The 17,016-nt window shown below is 43.5% G+C and overlaps 1 protein-coding gene across 1 annotated transcript in view; it reads left to right on the top strand.

Moving 5' to 3' along the window:
• FRMPD3 (FERM and PDZ domain containing 3) overlaps positions 1 to 17,016 on the top strand; it is a 65,280-nt gene that overhangs the window by 11,230 nt on the left and 37,034 nt on the right. Inside the window, exons 4-7 of the mRNA XM_087829407.1 lie at positions 5,789 to 5,893; positions 9,817 to 9,924; positions 12,960 to 13,091; positions 14,534 to 14,653. Of these exons, the coding sequence (XP_087685533.1) occupies positions 5,789 to 5,893; positions 9,817 to 9,924; positions 12,960 to 13,091; positions 14,534 to 14,653 (465 nt within the window). The remainder of the gene's footprint in view (positions 1 to 5,788; positions 5,894 to 9,816; positions 9,925 to 12,959; positions 13,092 to 14,533; positions 14,654 to 17,016) is intronic.

Raw genomic sequence — 17,016 nt, 5'->3', positions numbered from 1 at the left:
GGATGGAGCCCAGGCATTGGTCTTTGAAAAGGGTCCCCAAATGATTCTGATTTGTAGCCAGGGTACATATTATGAACTACTGGTCTAATACGTAGTCTCTTTCAGGTGACATTTTCTTTTTAACAGAGTGACTGATACTATGGCAGACCATTTGGGGATATATTGTGCAGTCACAGGGGTCCTTTCCCAAGACCTCTCAAACCATTGTGCATAGATAGCCACTTATTAAACCTATATGTATTTAAGGGTGTTCTTAATCTTTGAGTGACCAACTATTCCCTATGATTGACTGAATATGTATTAATTTTGGTATCATTAGACCTTGGCACATAGTATGTCCTCAGTAAATATTTTAAAATAAAGTATGGATTGTGACCTAGAATGGCTGTGGTAGAGCAAGCAGACAGTCCCTTCAAATGAAACCCTAATCTTCTGGTTCTGAAAACTTAGCCTATACCCAAAAAGCCACCCTCTGCTTAGAGCCATCTGGCCAGAAAAAAAGCCAAAATAATGGGAACCATAGCAGAAGAAGCTTTTACACAAAGCTTCTTGAGGTATAGTGCTTGGGATATGGTAGGTACTCAAATAATATTTGCTGAATCGATTAATTCATTATTAACCTTAGCTATCAGCTTTTTTTTTCTTCTGTGCTACTCTGTGCTTGGTGGTAGGGGGAGACATAGCAGTATAAAATGTCATCTCTTTTACAACCTGGTTGGGCACATGAGCATTTATCATGTGGATTAACAAGGAGTACAAAAGGAAATCCAGGGAGGGTAATGAAGGAGTTGAGGGAGGATTCAGGACCAAGGTAGAATTTGAACTGGGCTTCAGGTATGTCATTTAGCTGAACAAAAGAGACACTGGAGGACATGAAAGGTGGTGAAGAGACAGTATGAGGTGGGCACAGAAGAGCCCAGTGTGTCCAGGGAGCTGTGGGCAGAACCACCTGACTAGGCAATAGATGGGGAGTGAGTGTCATGTGTGGCTTGTGGGGGGCCTTGGAAGCTGGGGAGAGGACATGTTCACCTCTAGGAAGTCCCAAGTGATGGAAGGAAGGCTGCTTGGGTCTCTTATCAGTGGGCCCATGAAACCAGGATGGCTCTTTATTGGCTCAGACTCCCACAGTGATTGCTATGGGAATTCCTTATAAGTAGGATCAGATGTGAAAGACAATGAGCCAACAGAAAGGAGAATCAGGAGGCTGTCAAAGCTTCAGGAACCTGAGCTTCATCCTCTTAAAATTCTTTCATAGTATCAAAGTGGGCTCTATCATGTACTAAAATGTTTGACCATATACCCAACTTTGGCCAAGGTATGAATGAACACAACCCTAAAGTCTGTGCTAATAGAGTCACCAAATTTTAAAATGGCCAAAGAATCACGAGCTGCTGAATTCAGTCCTGAGGGAGAGGCAGGCTCTTTCCTCTATTGCTCATTCCACAGAGCTGCTGGCTTCATATTTGCTTCAAGGGGTTTGCAGTGACCCTGGAGGTACTTAGCAATTCTAATCCCATGTTTCAAGCCAAAATTCATTTTAGCCAGAAAGGGTGCCTATTGCAAAATGATACTCCCAGCTGCTTGAAGGAAAAATGGGTCAGTGAAGAGAGAGCTCAGATGTCTCAGCTTTAAGGTACTCAATAAATCTATGTTTAATGGGTTAGGACATTTTCAACAACATAAATTCCTGGGCCCTACCCCCTCAGAGATTCTGACTTTTTAAGTCTGGTGTAGGCTTAGGAATCTGTATTTTAACAAGCATTCTTCAGTGATTCTTGTCATCAGGAATGCTTTAGAAACAGTGGGTGACTGTATGCTAATGAGTTAGTGAAAGGGTTGGCAAACATTTTCTGTAAAGGGCCATATTATTTTAAGCTTTGTAGGCCATACATGATAGCACAAAAGCAGCCATTGGCAATATATAAATGAAGAGCATGGCTGTGTTCCAATAAATTTTTATTTATAAAAGCAGGTGGTGTGCTGCCCTGAACAGTGTGACTCAGTTGATTGGAGCATCATCCTGTACACTGAAATGTCACAGGTTCAATTCCCAGTCAGGGCACATACCTAGGTTGCGGGTTCATTCCCCAGTCAGGCGCTATGGGAGGCAACAAATTGATGTTTCTCTCTCTCTCTCTCAAATCAATAAACATATCCTCTGATGTGTATTTTTAAAAAAAACACAACAGGTAGTATGCAGGATTTGCCCCATTCAGACCTATAGTCTGCTGGCCCCTGAATTGTGTTCATGACTCCTCCCTTGTACCACATTCACAGTTTGACCAGGGCCTTCCCAATTTTCAATATTTTAATTCAAATGAGTGACCCCAGTATTTAAAACTTCAGGCCCAATAGCTGGGCTTTGAATATTCTTTGAGACAGGGTAATCTTTGGGAGTCCCTTGTATCCACACTGCAAGGCAGGTGTCACTATGTTGAAGCATAAGGCTAGATGTGACTTCATGACATGTAGCAAAGAGTGAGTCACCATCAGTGATCAAGGCTGAAGACTTGAGAATAGAATGGCATCTTAAAGACCAACAAGGCAAGAGTCAATGAGGAATGGGGCACAAACAAGCTGAAAATAGTTCTAAGACACCAAAGATTATTGTAATCCCTGAAAATAATGGCAGTTCCAATTATTCCTTCATGGTTTTGCTCCTATATATCTGAATATTTTGTTTGTAGTGGTATCTCTAAGGCAGAATCTAATCTTGGACTTTTGATAGGGATAGCAAGGAGGCTGTCTCCTCCCTATAGGTGAATACATAAAAGGATACCAGTTGGGGTTCTTCATATATTCAAATCTATTCAATAGGACCAAAGTAGAACTAGAACTAGTGGGTGAAAGATCAAGAATGGACTTTCAGCTTTATTCTGCTATGAGGAACAATCGCTAATGCAAGACTCAGGAAATCTGGTTTGCAGTTTTAGTCCCACTACCAAATTATTTTGATAACTTTGAGCAAACCATATCCTCTTCCCAGGCCTCTGTTTAATGTGTAAAAATGAAGGGTGGACAGCATGGCCCATTCAGGTGTGTAGAGAAGCCTCACTTTACACTGTGCAGGAGGGCATCCCATGAGGGATGATCACAGAGAAAGGAGAGGGTGTCTGTCAGGTAGAACGATGTCACCTGCCTCATGTCTGTGGCACCTTGAGTGGAAATTTGGACTACTGATGGAGTCAAGGAGAGCTGCCTGAACATAGCCACAGATCTTTCTCTCTTGCCCTTTCCTTCCTGCGGCAGCCTGCAGCTCCCCACCCAGGATTTGAGCACCAAGCTGTGCAACACACAAAGACATTTCTCAACTTCCATGAACAATCAATACTGTAATCACCCTAGAATGATCTCTCTCTAACACAATGAAATCCAGCCCTGGATTTCGTTGTGCTATATCGTCGCAACCAACAAATTATCCCCATGGCTCAGGATGAATGTCCCAGGTTCCTTTAGCTCAGTGGTTCCCAACCATAGCTGCATTTTGAAATCATAGGAAGCTTTAAAAAAAATACAGATACCTGGACCCCATCCCCAGGGATTCGATGTAATTGGTTTGGGGTGGGGCTTGGGTATCAAGTTTTAAAAGTTCCTTCAGAGTTTCTGCCGTGCAGCCTAGACTGACACCCACTGAGGTTCTTACTGGATTCAGGTTGAACAGGTGGCTTTCTGCAATCTTCCCTATGGGGGGAATAAGGTTGCTGGCTGTGAAAAAGAACACAGCTGGGGCCAGGGCCCCAGACCTGATGAGGACGTTTGTTTCTAGTGTGTCTTTATCTTAGGGCCCTGCCCTCCTGTGGCTGACCTGGTAAATGAATCTCTACCACAGCATTAATGATAGAAAATAGCTTCATGTATGCCTTCCAAGATGGCAGAGACCTTCAGGGCCTTAACATAAAGAAATTCTGGGCTGGAGGTGGGCAAGGGGGGAAATGGGAACATCTGTAATAGTATCAACAATAAAAATAAAGTTAAAAAAAAGAAATTCTGGATTGTAGGATTCAAAGGCTCCATGGCAAGGCTGGTAGGGGAGGTGGTTTGAAGGAGCCCCAACCTGATTTCCCCGTCTCCCTCATCTCAGAAAATCACACCCCCATTCTTCCTGTTGACTCCTCTCTTTTTGACCTCCTATATCCAATTCGTCAACATATTGTCTTGGTTCTATCTCATAGTATATCCAGATTTCAGTCACTTTTTATAATCTCCATTATTACTATTCTAGCCCAAGCTGCCATCATATTTCAACTTATTATTGCAGTAGACTCCTAATTGGTCTCCCTACTTTGGCATCACACTCCAACACAATTTTCCACACAGCAGCCAGAGGAATCCTTTTAAAATGCATGTTAGACACTGTCTGCTCAAAAACCATCCAGTGGAGTAAAATCCAAAATTCTTGCCATGGCTTAAAGGCCCTACATTACCCAGTCCCTCACTGTCTCTGTAAGCACAACCCCTCTGACTCCACCTCAGTCATTCTCCTGTAGCCTCACTAGGCTGCCTTGCTGTTCCTCATGCACCCCATTTCTAATCTCACCTCAGAGCTTTTATTGTTCTTTCTTCTTGGAAGGTTCTTTCTTCAGATAGCCTCATGGCTTCTCTCCCTCACTTCCTTCAGGTTTCCGCTTAAATATCACCTCCTTGGAGAGGTCTTCCCTGACCATCCTGCCTAAACTAGCACTTCTATCACTTCCACCCTTACTCATTCTTTTGCAGCATCCCTTACCCTGCTCAGTTTGTCCTTATAGTTGTTTTTTGCTACCTAAAAGATATTTGATTATTGTAAGTCTGTTCCTGCTAGAATGAATGTTCCTTGAGGTCAGGGAGTTTTGTCTGTCTTGTGTACTGCTGAATCCCTCATCACCTAGCACAATGCCTGGCACATAGAAGGCCCTCCCTAAATTTGTCACATGAATGAATAAATGCCTCTAAATACATGATTCCTGCATTTCCTCCAGTACAAGGAGCACCCAGGAAAGACTTAGTTTCAGGATTTGCTAACCATGTGTCCTGCTGAATTTGTGGGACAATTTTCAAGAACTAGAGAGCCTAGCTGATTCTTTGGGCATTCATATAGAATTGAACAAACAAGGTGGTAGAGAGCCCAGAATTAAAAAGCGAGGACACCTGGGTAAATCCCCAGTGTCTCTGTTTCTGAATACTGCAGAAATTGTGGATAAATCATTTTGGAGTGCTAGGAATCCTTTCTTCCACATCTAAAATAATATTTTCTATGGGCTGCCCTCCTATTGGCAGGACATAGCTGTGAGATGAATAAGATAATTCCTTGTAAATCCTTTCAGATGCTTGTATTGAGATGCAATAAAAACCACCATTTAGGTATATCTCACATTAAGAAAATCAAATATATAAAAATTCACTGCATTATTAAAGAATTTTTGCAAACTCCCTTAGACCTAGAGCATTAATAATGGGATTCAATTCACCCAAATTTGATTCATGCCCAGCTTTTTCAGAACACAAAAACCCCAGGGTGGAGCAAAAGTAGGTTTACAGTTGTTTGTATGAAAAATAATACAATAATCAATAATATTATAGTAATAAACTGTTTCACATACTCATAACTGTAAACCTACTTTTGCCCCACCCTGTATAAGAAAGCACTTAGCACATTACCTTGCATCTAATGGAGGATCAATATCTATTTATTGACTTATTGATCAATAAGGAAAAGTGTACCCATCCTGAAACATCTTAACTCTGGTGTGGCAAAGGTCAGGTTTTTCTCAGGGGTGGAGAACTCACCAGCCCTCTGTTCTTTTTCCAGTCCCCCAAATCTGCCTTCATCAGTGCTGCAAAGAAGGCCAAGCTGAAATCCAACCCTGTGAAGGTCCGATTTTCCGAGCAGGTGGCAGTTGGAGAAACAGATGCAGTAAGTGCAGCTTCCACTCCCTCTCCTCAGCCTTTGGCCAGAATTGGCTCTGCTGTCGAGGTCTCACTCTGAGGAATTGCTCATCTGCTGCTCCTCAGAGGGGACAACATTACAAAGCAGTTGGAGGGGGAGACCTCCGGGCTCTGGGTGGATAGTGAGCAAGGGGTATGTGTCATCCAGAGAGGCCCTGGACATTGTGGGGAGAAATAACATGTTATCGATTCACTCAAGATCCTTGTGGTGCTTAGAGAAATTTCATCTCTAGCACAGCAGCTTACACTCAGAACAAGTGCTCCATAAACGTCTTTTGGCTACTTGATAGAAGCAGGAATGAAGTAGTGGTTTTCCAAAGATCCAGAGAGACAGCAGCTAGTGAAATTGAGCTCTCTTCAACATTGAAGTGGTCCTGCAACTTCACATCTTGACTGAAGAAAACTGTGCACTGAAGGGTGATACAGACTCTCATTAAGCCACAAAGCTTTTATTAGTCACCTGCTGTGTTCCCAGCACCACAAGGGATGCGAAATAAATACCTGTTCCCTGCCACTGGATACATCTCGGTGATGTTGGGGGTTCAGATTAAGACAGTATAGGATACCTTGCTGAGCGGTATGGTTTTGAGGAGCAGGTGACGCTTGGTAGCTCGTGCCATGTACCGGTCAGTTTAGAGGGGTCATGGTCTGCCCTCAATCTTTCTCACTTCTTTGTGGGGTTTACATGAGCTGAGCTGTCTGCTCCAGATAAGCAAATGAGAAGAGGTGGATAGAAAGCAGAAAGATGTGTGGTAAGCAATCATAGATTATCGCCAGAGTATCCCAGGAATCTGCAGATGTTGGTGATATCTGGTGAGGGTGGGATGTGGAGTATGGGTGGGGTGGGGGTAGGGTGAGGATGGGGGGAAGGGATAGCCAGAACTGCTAGCCACCTGTGTGCTTTTGCTGGCTTTTGTGGGCTGGGCTCTCAGGAGACCTGTGGCATTTACACACTGCAGTTTAGAAGTTAGTAGGCCCAGACTGAATGGGAAAATCAGTGGGGTGCCAGGCACTTCTATAGTTCTTTGAGGCAGAGCCACTCAGAAGGGATAGAGGACACAGTTGTCTTCTATCTCCATTTCCTGGACTCTCATTCCCAAATTCAGCCCAGGCCTTCCTCCATGCCTGTTGGAGGAAGGTTGCAAAGCCCAAGGGACTAACTACAGGACCCCACTGGCAAGATGTCTGAATAATTAGTGGTTGGGCTTTATGTCAATTTTAGCAGAAGTTGAAGAGAAGCAGGGGTTGGTGAGGAGAGAGGAAAGGGAGCAGCATGGAGTCCCTGCAGATCAAGGTGGAGCAGACCTTGAGGTTCAAGTCACTAAGAGGATGTTTATGTCATGAGCCCTTGAAAATCCAGAGGAAATGTGACTTGATTTTGGAAAGACAGGAACTACCTGTCACACCTCAGCATTACAGAGTAATAAACCAAGGCCAAGTCAGTGATGAACTGCCTCCCTTCCTCTCCCTTACCTTCGTCCCCTCCTTTTTTCTCCCTTCTCTTCCTCTCCCTTCCACTCTTCCTTCCCCATCCTTCCCTTCCTCCACCATGACTCCCCTCTTCATATGTCTCCGCTAGCTACAGGCAGAATCAAGTGCTCACTCCAGACCGGTCTGAATGCAAATGCCCTAGAGTAGCTGGGACCCACCCAGGTTATTTCTGTTGCTCCAGGACAGGCCACTAGGTGTGGTTCCAGGCTCTTGTCTTCGAGAGAGACAGACCTCAATCTTCCCACTGTAGTTGTGCTTAAGAAAGTACCTGATGTCACAACAGCAGCCCACCGCCACTGCCACTAGTGTGGACCATAGCAACCTCACCATTGGTTGGGAACTGGGAGAGTCCATACCCTGGTGATACCGGGCTGTCCTATCATTCCTTTCCCTTCATGTTCCAGGGATTTATTAAGCAGCCACAGCAAAAATTAATCCTGTGGATGTTCCTTGCCAACTCTATTTTTAAACAAAATCAATTAAGTAATCATCTGAGTCCAACCCAGTGTGTTAAATAAAACCTGCCACCATTGAGTGTCATCAGTCTGGGGATCCAGGGCCTCTGGGCTTGGCAGGAGCAAGGTATCTCAAGATCAGGGAGAGAACCAGGGAGTCACACTTTTCCAGCTCTATAACCCATCACTTTCCACCATGGCTTGACTCCTGGCTCCCCACCACTGACAACTACACCTTGTCCCAGGAGGACTTATTGTTCACGTTTTCATACTTTGTCTGTGACAGTCCCAAGATCTGGACTGTTCTCTTATGGCCTCTCCAATTGCCCATACCCACCATCTCCTTTAAAATAAAAATCTAATTCACTTCATTTTGGAAAACTTAACACCCGTTGGTTTGTTTTGGTTTTATAATTGTTCTCTAATGGATTTTTGCATACACCAAGTCACTATAACAAGAGTGTAAGACTAAACCCAGGTCTTCTGTTTTTGCCATAGCCCTCATGGGGCTTAGCACAGCGCAGGGCATATAGTACAAGCCCATTGAATACCCACTGAATTAATGACTCTGGCCATCTTAAGCAGTTTTTCAGTTTCTAGAAAACTGATGATGTTGGCCTTGGGAAATGATTGGATTCTCCTGATAAATCATTCAAGTAAGCACATATCAAGCACCTACTGCTCTATATTTGGTAGCAATTTATTGAGCACTAACTGTGTGGCATAGATTCTGCTCAATATTGTGACTACAAAGATTGAATAGGGCATGATTATTGTGCTCTGAGCTCACTGTTTGATTATGAAAGACACACTGTTTTTTTAATATGAGAGGAGCACTGAGAGAGATGTGTATACATTGCTATTGGAATACATGGGAACACCAGGTTCGAGGTACTGACAATACTGGACAAGGCTTTCCAGAATTCATCTTTAAGTTTAATTTTAAAGAATAAGTAGAGCCATGGCAGGTTTGGCTCAGTTGGTTGAGCATCATCCCATACACCAAAAGGTCAACAGTTCTATTCCCAGCCTGGGTGGCAACCAATCAATGTTTCTCTCTCTCTCCCTCTCCTTTCCTCTCTCTTTAAAATCAATAAAAATATATTTTTAAAAATAAATTTTTAAAAAAAGTATGAGTGACAGTTTGCCAAGGAAGGTAGAGGAGAGGGAACAGTCTTTATTTTAGAAATATTTATTGAGAGTTTAACATGCACCACTCTATAAGGAAAACTTTTGCTGAAGAATAATTAGGTGTTCAAAAATGGGCTTTGTCAGTGGTTCTCAATCAAGATCAGTAGTGTCCACTTTCAGATAAATTTTGGAAATGTCTGAGGGTTTGGGGGGTCATCCCCATGGTTTGGCATGCTGTTGGCATTTAACTATGTATCCTACAGGGAGTGAGACAGTCCCTGAATGATGACTTGTTAGAGGTATGAAAACATGAAAGAGCAGTGTGGGTAACTGGAATGGCGAGACATGACTCTGGGGAAGTAGTCAGGTGCCAGTTCAGGAAGGACCTAGGATGCCACAAGAGAAGGGTAATGGTAGAACAAGTGCATGGATGTGAAAATGAACTCAATATTTGAAGGACCTGGTGGGAAAGGAGGTGTCAGGAGATAGGAGCAGATGAGAGAGATGGGCTCCTAAAGAGACCTTCCATCAGCCCTTCAGTGTGTGGTGGTCTCTGAAGCTGTGGAGCTCTGAGCCACAGTAGAATGTGGGTGTGTTGTGACATCAAATGGTGAACTTTTGATATGGCCCAATGTCTTGGAGAATTTGGTTTTGTGTCCAGGTAACATTATTATTGATCTACTCTTATCTGTTTCTCTTTGTCCTTTCATACCTTTGGCTTCTTGTCTCCTTCACTCACTCCTTTTTCCTCCTCTGGCTTCTTTCCTTCTTCTAAATGAGACCCTCTCTTTGTCCTTTCCCTGTCTATTCACAGAAAATGATGAAGAAAGAAGCTCTTCTCCTCATCCCCAATGTCCTGAAGGTCTTCTTAGAAAATGGACAGATCAAGTCGTTCACATTTGATGGCCGGACCACTGTTAAGGTACATATAGAATCTCCTTTCTCAGGTCAGCATTGCCCTCTCTGGAGCACACACAACTGCTGGTCCCTGGGTTCCTCTGAGTCTGTACAGAGCTACTCGCTGCCAAAGCAAGGTGGCCATTGAACTCTTGCTGCTGTGAGCACCAGGCTCCAAAAGAACACAGTCCTCAGATGCCGGTGAGGTGGGATTTGCATGACCAACTCTGTGCTAGTGATTGTAAATGTGTGTGTGTATGCCACACATATGTATGTGCTTGCATATGTGCATGTGTGTGTTCACACACATGTCCGCACACATCTACTGGTGAACTGATTTATGTCCGTGTTATACTGGGCCTTCCAAGACTCTTAGGAGTTAAGGAGTGTGAAGATCATTAAACTACTTATAAAGCAAAAAAGTGATTTATATTGATACAATAACACCTACGCAAGTTTATATGCAGAAATCAACAAACACAATCTCTCGAGAGATTAGCTTAGCCATGCCTTGCTTTTTAAATAGAAAGCAGATCTTAAGCACTGAACCAAGATTTTAAAAGTCCAGCAACAGTCCCTTTGGCTATTCTTTTCACAGGAAGAGCAACTACTGAGCTGTGATTCTTAACGGCTCAGCCAGGTATCTAAAAGTTGTAGCAATTCCCTTATTCCTGAAGAAGAGAGGTGATGATACAATTAACTCCCAGGTTCAACTCTGCTCTAGAACAGATATGTTCCTGCTTCTTCTGGACTCTCCTAAAAGAAAATGCCATTTCCAAAATGAATATTTCCATGTAAACAATACTGCCTAGACTGACAGGTGTCTACAGTGCTTGCCCAGGAAACCCACCTTGGCTCAAAGGTGTTCTGAGGTATCCATGCAGAGGCCCAGACAAACCTATAAATCAAGAAAGCCCTGGCCAGGAAACTTTCCCTAAAAGGAGTCATCAGGTGTTCAGAACTAGCCTTGCCAGTGGTTCTCAGCCAGGGTTGGCACTGCCCCCTCCCAGACAGCTTTTGGGAATGTATGAAGCAGTTGGGGGCGAGAGATGCTAAGTGTCCTGTAGGGAGTGGGACAGTCCCCGAATTATGAAGAATTGTCCTTCTCAAAGTGCCAGTAGCACCCGAGTTGCAAAACACTGAGCCTACTCCATGTTGATTGAACCAAGAGTTTCTTCAGAAGATCCAGGCCTGGGTGGATCCCCCATGGGACTTAGGATCAAAACACACTCTTTAGGGTACCCTGGGATGGTCTCTTGGCTATTGAATATCTCAGTTTATGGGAGGGGCATTGAACCAGAACTAGGTAACTGGGAATATCTAAATGCCCCTCCTCCAGATGTGAATATCTCTTTGTGTCAGAATCCTCTTTGGTGTTGATTCATGGGTTAGTATATCCATTTTAGATCTGTCCCCACACTGGAGCCTTTACTCTTCTCTTTCCCTTTGGCGCCTTCTCCAAGTGTTCTCAACCTTACAACATCACCACCATTGTGGCTTTCAGGTAGCCCCAGCCTTCTAGGAAAAGCGTGCCCCCTTGTTTGTGATCACACCCTGACTTTAGGGAGGGTGCACTGGCTATTCATTGGAACTTGGACAGGCTGCCAAGCCACTTGTCCCAGAGAGGTACCTGAGCAAATTGACAGCCTGGTATGGGGGCTGTTACACTTGTTACTGGTGTTACACCAGTTGGTAATCACTGGGGCTTGGCCGTCCACAACCCCAATGCAGCCGAACTGCGAAGAAAACCTCATTTGTTCTTGCCAGAGCTCCAGAAACACTGGCACATCTGTAACTACTTGGGTAATACAAAGAGATACTCTCAAGTACACACCAGTTTCCAGCTGAACATTTGAATGGATCAGTGTCTTTTTCATGTTCACTGAAGGGATTTTAGGAAGCCCTGGCTGTAAGGGTGCTTTGCATTCCCAAGCCTTCTTCTTTCTGGCCTTTGGGAACATAGTGATGACGGCTCTACAAACACACACATTAGAACCCAGTGTAGGCAAATAGATGGCAGAAGTCTCAAAGTGACATCTGGCCAGCCCCCACAGATATTTTCCAGACACCCTAATATTAAAAGTAGGGCAGCAGAGCAGACGGAGCCAGAAGTAGTCAGATTTATGACTATACACAAGACACGTGACATAGCTCCTCTGTGTGAATGCGTTTTTCAAGTTGCTAAATTGCTTGTCTTTAAAAATCAGCTACGATAAAAAATGAATATTTTTCCAGTAACTCAATTCATTCAATTTAGATTTTAAATCCAGAAAGTCGACTTTTTAATCATAAAATCATCACTTTTGCTTTTTTAAATTCCTAAAGAGTCGAGGGACAAACCAGAGTGAACATTTTTACATGATAAGGTGAGGGAAGCCCTGGCTGGTGTTGCTCAGTGGTTAGAGCTTGGGCCTTGCATGGAAGGGTCATGGGTTTGATTACCAGTCAAAGGCATGTACCTGCATTGCAGGTTCGATCCCTAGCCCTGGTTGAGGCACATGCAGGAGGCAACAAATGTGTCTCTCTCATATCAATGTTTCTCTCTCTCTCTTTCCCTCCCACTCTCTCTAAAAATCAATGGAAAAAATAAATATCTTCGGGTGAGGATTAACAAAACAAAAAAAGAAGAAGAAGAAGGTGAAGAAAGAACTAGCAGAGTGCTTGAAACTTAGTAAACACTCCGGAAATAATTTGTTGAAAGGAAGAAGAGAAGGAGGAAAGTAGGGCCAGCTATGACCTTCTTTTGCTATATGCCTGGCCAGGTCAAATTCAGAAACAGTTCTCTCCAAATTCAGAAACACTTCTCTATCCCCTGCACCATTGGTGTTTCCCAGGGCCCAGGCCTCTAAATAACACTCATGGGTCACTCTCCTCATCTGAAGCACATTGCCTAGACCACTATAAAGGCTGATGTTTCTGTCTGGCCCACTTTCCCAGCCTCAGCCTTTTCCCCAGGACTTTCTTTCTTGGAATTTAGTCCCCCCCCCTCCCATGTTTGGTACTTAGAGTAGATTAGAGCTGGAAAGGATCTCCCTCTCAAGGCTCTTTTCTCTTCCACAGGATGTGATGGTGACATTACAGGACCGTCTTTCGCTCAGGTACATTGAGCACTTTGCTCTTGTCCTTGAGTATGCCGGGCCAGAACAGAACCACAAGTTCCTGCTTCTCCAGGACAAGCAGCCCCTGGCTTATGTAAGTAACTCTTTTATCCTGGCTTTATAGCTTTGTATGTGGCCTCTACTAGAGAAGAGGACCCCAGGCACTCTTATTCTGGAAAATTCATAATGATATGTTCAGTCAGCTCCCAGAAGTCACAGTTCTCAATCGAGTTCTGTATAACCCACCTCTAGAGGACTTCTGACAATGCCCCTTGTAACCTAAAAAGGGCATGAAGATTGTTAGTTCCAGTCTCTGTGGAAAAAGTATAGGGTGGTAATTCACTGCATGGCTCCCTGAACGCCGAGTTGAAGAACATTGTCAACTGCCCTGGCTCCTCTCAGAGGCAGAAGCCTGTTAGATTTTTCTGCCTCCGAGAGGAAACTTGAGCTTCACATGAAGACTGTACTGAAAGGGCCAGCCAATGGAGCCTAGTGAGACCAGTGAGGCCGGGACAAGTGTGGGATGGGAATGGGCTGAGTGGGGCAAAGAATGGGCAGTATGTCACCCACGTCAACTTCCAAGGCAGAGTAGGAGGAAGCATCTTATCATCTTAGCCTTTGCCATATGGAAAAAGGCTGGGGAAATCCAGGATGGCTGCATAGTATTTCACCAATAGTGAAGCAGCAGAAAGAGCCAAAGAGGCAACCAGGGCCAATCAATATTCCCAGAGAGGGAGGGAAGAAGTTGGAGAGGAACGATTGGGAAGAAATGGCTAAATGAGAGTGAAACAAAAGCCAAAATCAGACGCCAAAAAAAAAGGAGAGATTTTGGAAAGGAAAGTTATTCAAGTTTATTTCTCAGCCAAATGCAATTCAAGGACTCACAAGTTCCCACCTATGAAGGGAAGATTGTGGGTGTCCTGCTTGGAGGGAGGCTTAAGAGGTCTTTTGAATCCAATTGATCTCTTGTTCCAAATGGGATTTTGAACTTTCTTTTTTTGGGGGGGAAAAAAAACAATACTTTCAATATATACAAGAGTAGAAAGAATTATATAAGGAACCACCATTACCCAAGGCCAGTTTCAGCAGTTACTGATATATATTGCCCACTTGTTTCATCTATACCTCCAAATGGAATTTTAAATCTTTGATTTAGCTTCTAATAAACAACTTACTCTGCTTGAATCTGGGCCCCTCTGCAAGGTAGAGGCATTAGCCCCACAACAAGAAAAGAGTCATAGAAATACCCAGGAGCCCTCTCTTCCTACCCAGTATCTGGCACCTTAGACCCAATTGCCGATAAAGGCCATGTTCTGAATAAGTGATTCAAAAATTCTAGTCAATTGGGTCTGACGGGCAGAAAAAACCTGGCTCCTCATCACTTTTCTCTAAGGGTAATTGGAATTTGCCAAGTGGGATACAGCACCCTTATTCTGCCCCAAGCCCCACATTGAGGAGCCACCAAGCTGTCTCCTACCAGCACAGCCATTGATTCTCAGATCTCTTTGCCTCCCATCTCTCATCCCTGGGATTCAGGTGGTGCAGCGGACACACTATCATGGAATGAAATGCCTCTTCCGAATAAGCTTCTTTCCCAAAGACCCTGTGGAGCTGCTGCGTCGGGATCCTGCTGCTTTTGAGTACCTGTACATCCAGGTAGAGTCTGATTGGGGATACAGAGACAGACAGAACAATGGGTAAAAAAACAGGCAGTGTGTTCTGCCATCACAATGAAGTCACTATGTAAGTTTTTCCAACCTCCAGATAGCTCTGAAGGCCCTTTCCTTTTCTGCTACCATTGTAGGCCATGGACAAGTTGATTGGCCTGGTGACCTGAGCTGGCTGTGGCTCAAAGTCCTGTCTGTTTAGACAGATCTCATCAATTTTCAAGAGCAAGAAACACCAATGACTCTGGCACCATCACGGAATCCCAAGATTTAACACATCCATTTGGGTAACAGGGGTTCCCAACCCCCAGTAACCAGCTCCAGTAAGGAGAAAATTCCCAATTTAGTTCATCTAGAGACATTTGCTGAGCATTTACCCTGAGCCAGGCCCTGTGCTCAATGCTGCTAATCAAGATGAACAAAGAAATGTCTGACTCTCTAGAGTTCATAGATATGTGCACAAATAAATATAAGACAGTGCGGCAGGGAGCATTGTCAGTAGTAGCATCCAGGAAGCAGTTTGCCAACTCTCCATGGGAGGGTGATAGTGAAGGCTTCACAGAGGAAGTGATGCATGCATGCTCTTAGCCTTGAAGGATGAGTGGATGTTTGCTGTGTGCAGAGATCAAGTGGAAGAGGCATATTCTACACAAAGGGACTTGCATCTGCCAAGGCTTGGTGGCATGAAACAGCACAGCATGATGTAAGAGCTGAGAGTAATTTATTATGGCTGGAGTGCAGAATGTGAAGTAAGGAATGCTAAGAAATGAAATGGGAGAGACAGGCAGCAGACAGTGAAGGGCTTGATAGGTCATGACAAGCAGAGGCATTAAAATGATTTAGGACAGTCGTTCTCAAAGTGTGGTCCCTGGGCCAGCAGCAGCTGCATTAACCAGGAACTTGCAAAAAAATGCAAATTCTTGAGCCCTAGCCTAGTCCTACTGAATCAGAAACTCTGGTATTTGGTCCCAGCAGCCTGTTTTAACAAGACTTCTAGGGGATTCTGATGCCCAATAGAATCTGAGAACTACTGCTTCAGGGCAGTGGATCTTATCCAGCTGCACATTAGAATTAACTGGGAAGCTTTGCAAAAAAAAGTTCTGCCCCACCCAAGATCAAATAAATCAAAATCTATGGGAATGGGGTCCAAATATTTACATTTTCTAAATTCCTCACATAATTCTAATGTGCACCTAAAGAAATCCTGCTGTAGGGTGGGGGCATAGAAATGTTGAAAAGAGAATAGCCTGGTCAGATGAGCAATTTTGAAAGACCGAATGGTGCTGAGGAGGTACACCAGCTAGGGAGTTATCAAAGTGGTCCAGAGGAGAAATGATGGGGGCTGGAATCAGGGCAGTGATGGAGGGGTTGGGGTGGGTTGCAAGAGGTATTTAAAAGGTAAAATCAATGGCTTTGACTCCATGAGTGGTAAAAGTAGTATCATTCCCCAAGTTAGGGAATATAGGTAGTAGAATGGGTTTGAGGAAAAGATGAGTTCATTTGGGGACATATTGAGTTTTAGGTACCCATAGCACATACAGAATGCTTGATGAGAGGGGGGGAAATCCCTCAAAACACATCTCTGATGATGTCTCTGATGGAAATGTGCTATAAGACATCATGGTTGTCCTTGCTGCCCCTTCTGACAACCTAAAATGTTAGGAATGTTTCTCAAACAGCCTTAGGTTCCTTTACCTGCACTTTAGGGGGCAAGGAGTTGTGGTTCCTCTATGAATTTTATAAGTTTAGTTCTCATTTTATTTGCCCTATGTTTCTTCATTCAAGCTTCCGGAGATCATCTTTGTTCAAATATTTTGAAATTTGGTGACAAAACATGTCCACCCTCTCCCTCCCTTTTGTGATGATATGGACTTCAGCTGTATTCTTTCCCTTTTAAAAAATCTTTTTTAAGAATATTTTTTAAATTTATTTTTCAGTTATAGTTGACATACAATATTATATTAGTTTCAGGTGTACAACATAGTGAGTAGGCATTTATATACCTTACGAAGTGATCACCCTGAAAAGTGCAGTACCCATCTGGCACTGTACATAGTTATTATATTAGTATTATTGACTATATTCATTCTTTTAATATTAAACAGCTTTATTGAAGTCTAACTGACACATAAAAAACTACACATATTTAAAATGTACAATTTGATAAGTTTTGACATACGGTTATACCCATGAAACCATCACCACAGTAAAGATACTGAATTTATCCGTTACCCCCAAAGGTTTACTCAAGCTCCTTTGTATTTCATCTCCCCATCTCCAGGCAACAACTGAACTGCTTTCTGTCAATATAGATTAGTTTGCATTTTCTAAAGTTTTATATAAATGAAATTG

The sequence above is a fragment of the Miniopterus natalensis genome, chromosome X (assembly GCF_054644295.1).
Source record: "Miniopterus natalensis isolate mMinNat1 chromosome X, mMinNat1.hap1, whole genome shotgun sequence".
NCBI lineage: Eukaryota > Metazoa > Chordata > Mammalia > Chiroptera > Miniopteridae > Miniopterus > Miniopterus natalensis.
Note: the sequence above shows the minus strand (reverse complement) of the source record. Positions and strands in the feature narration are given on the sequence as shown.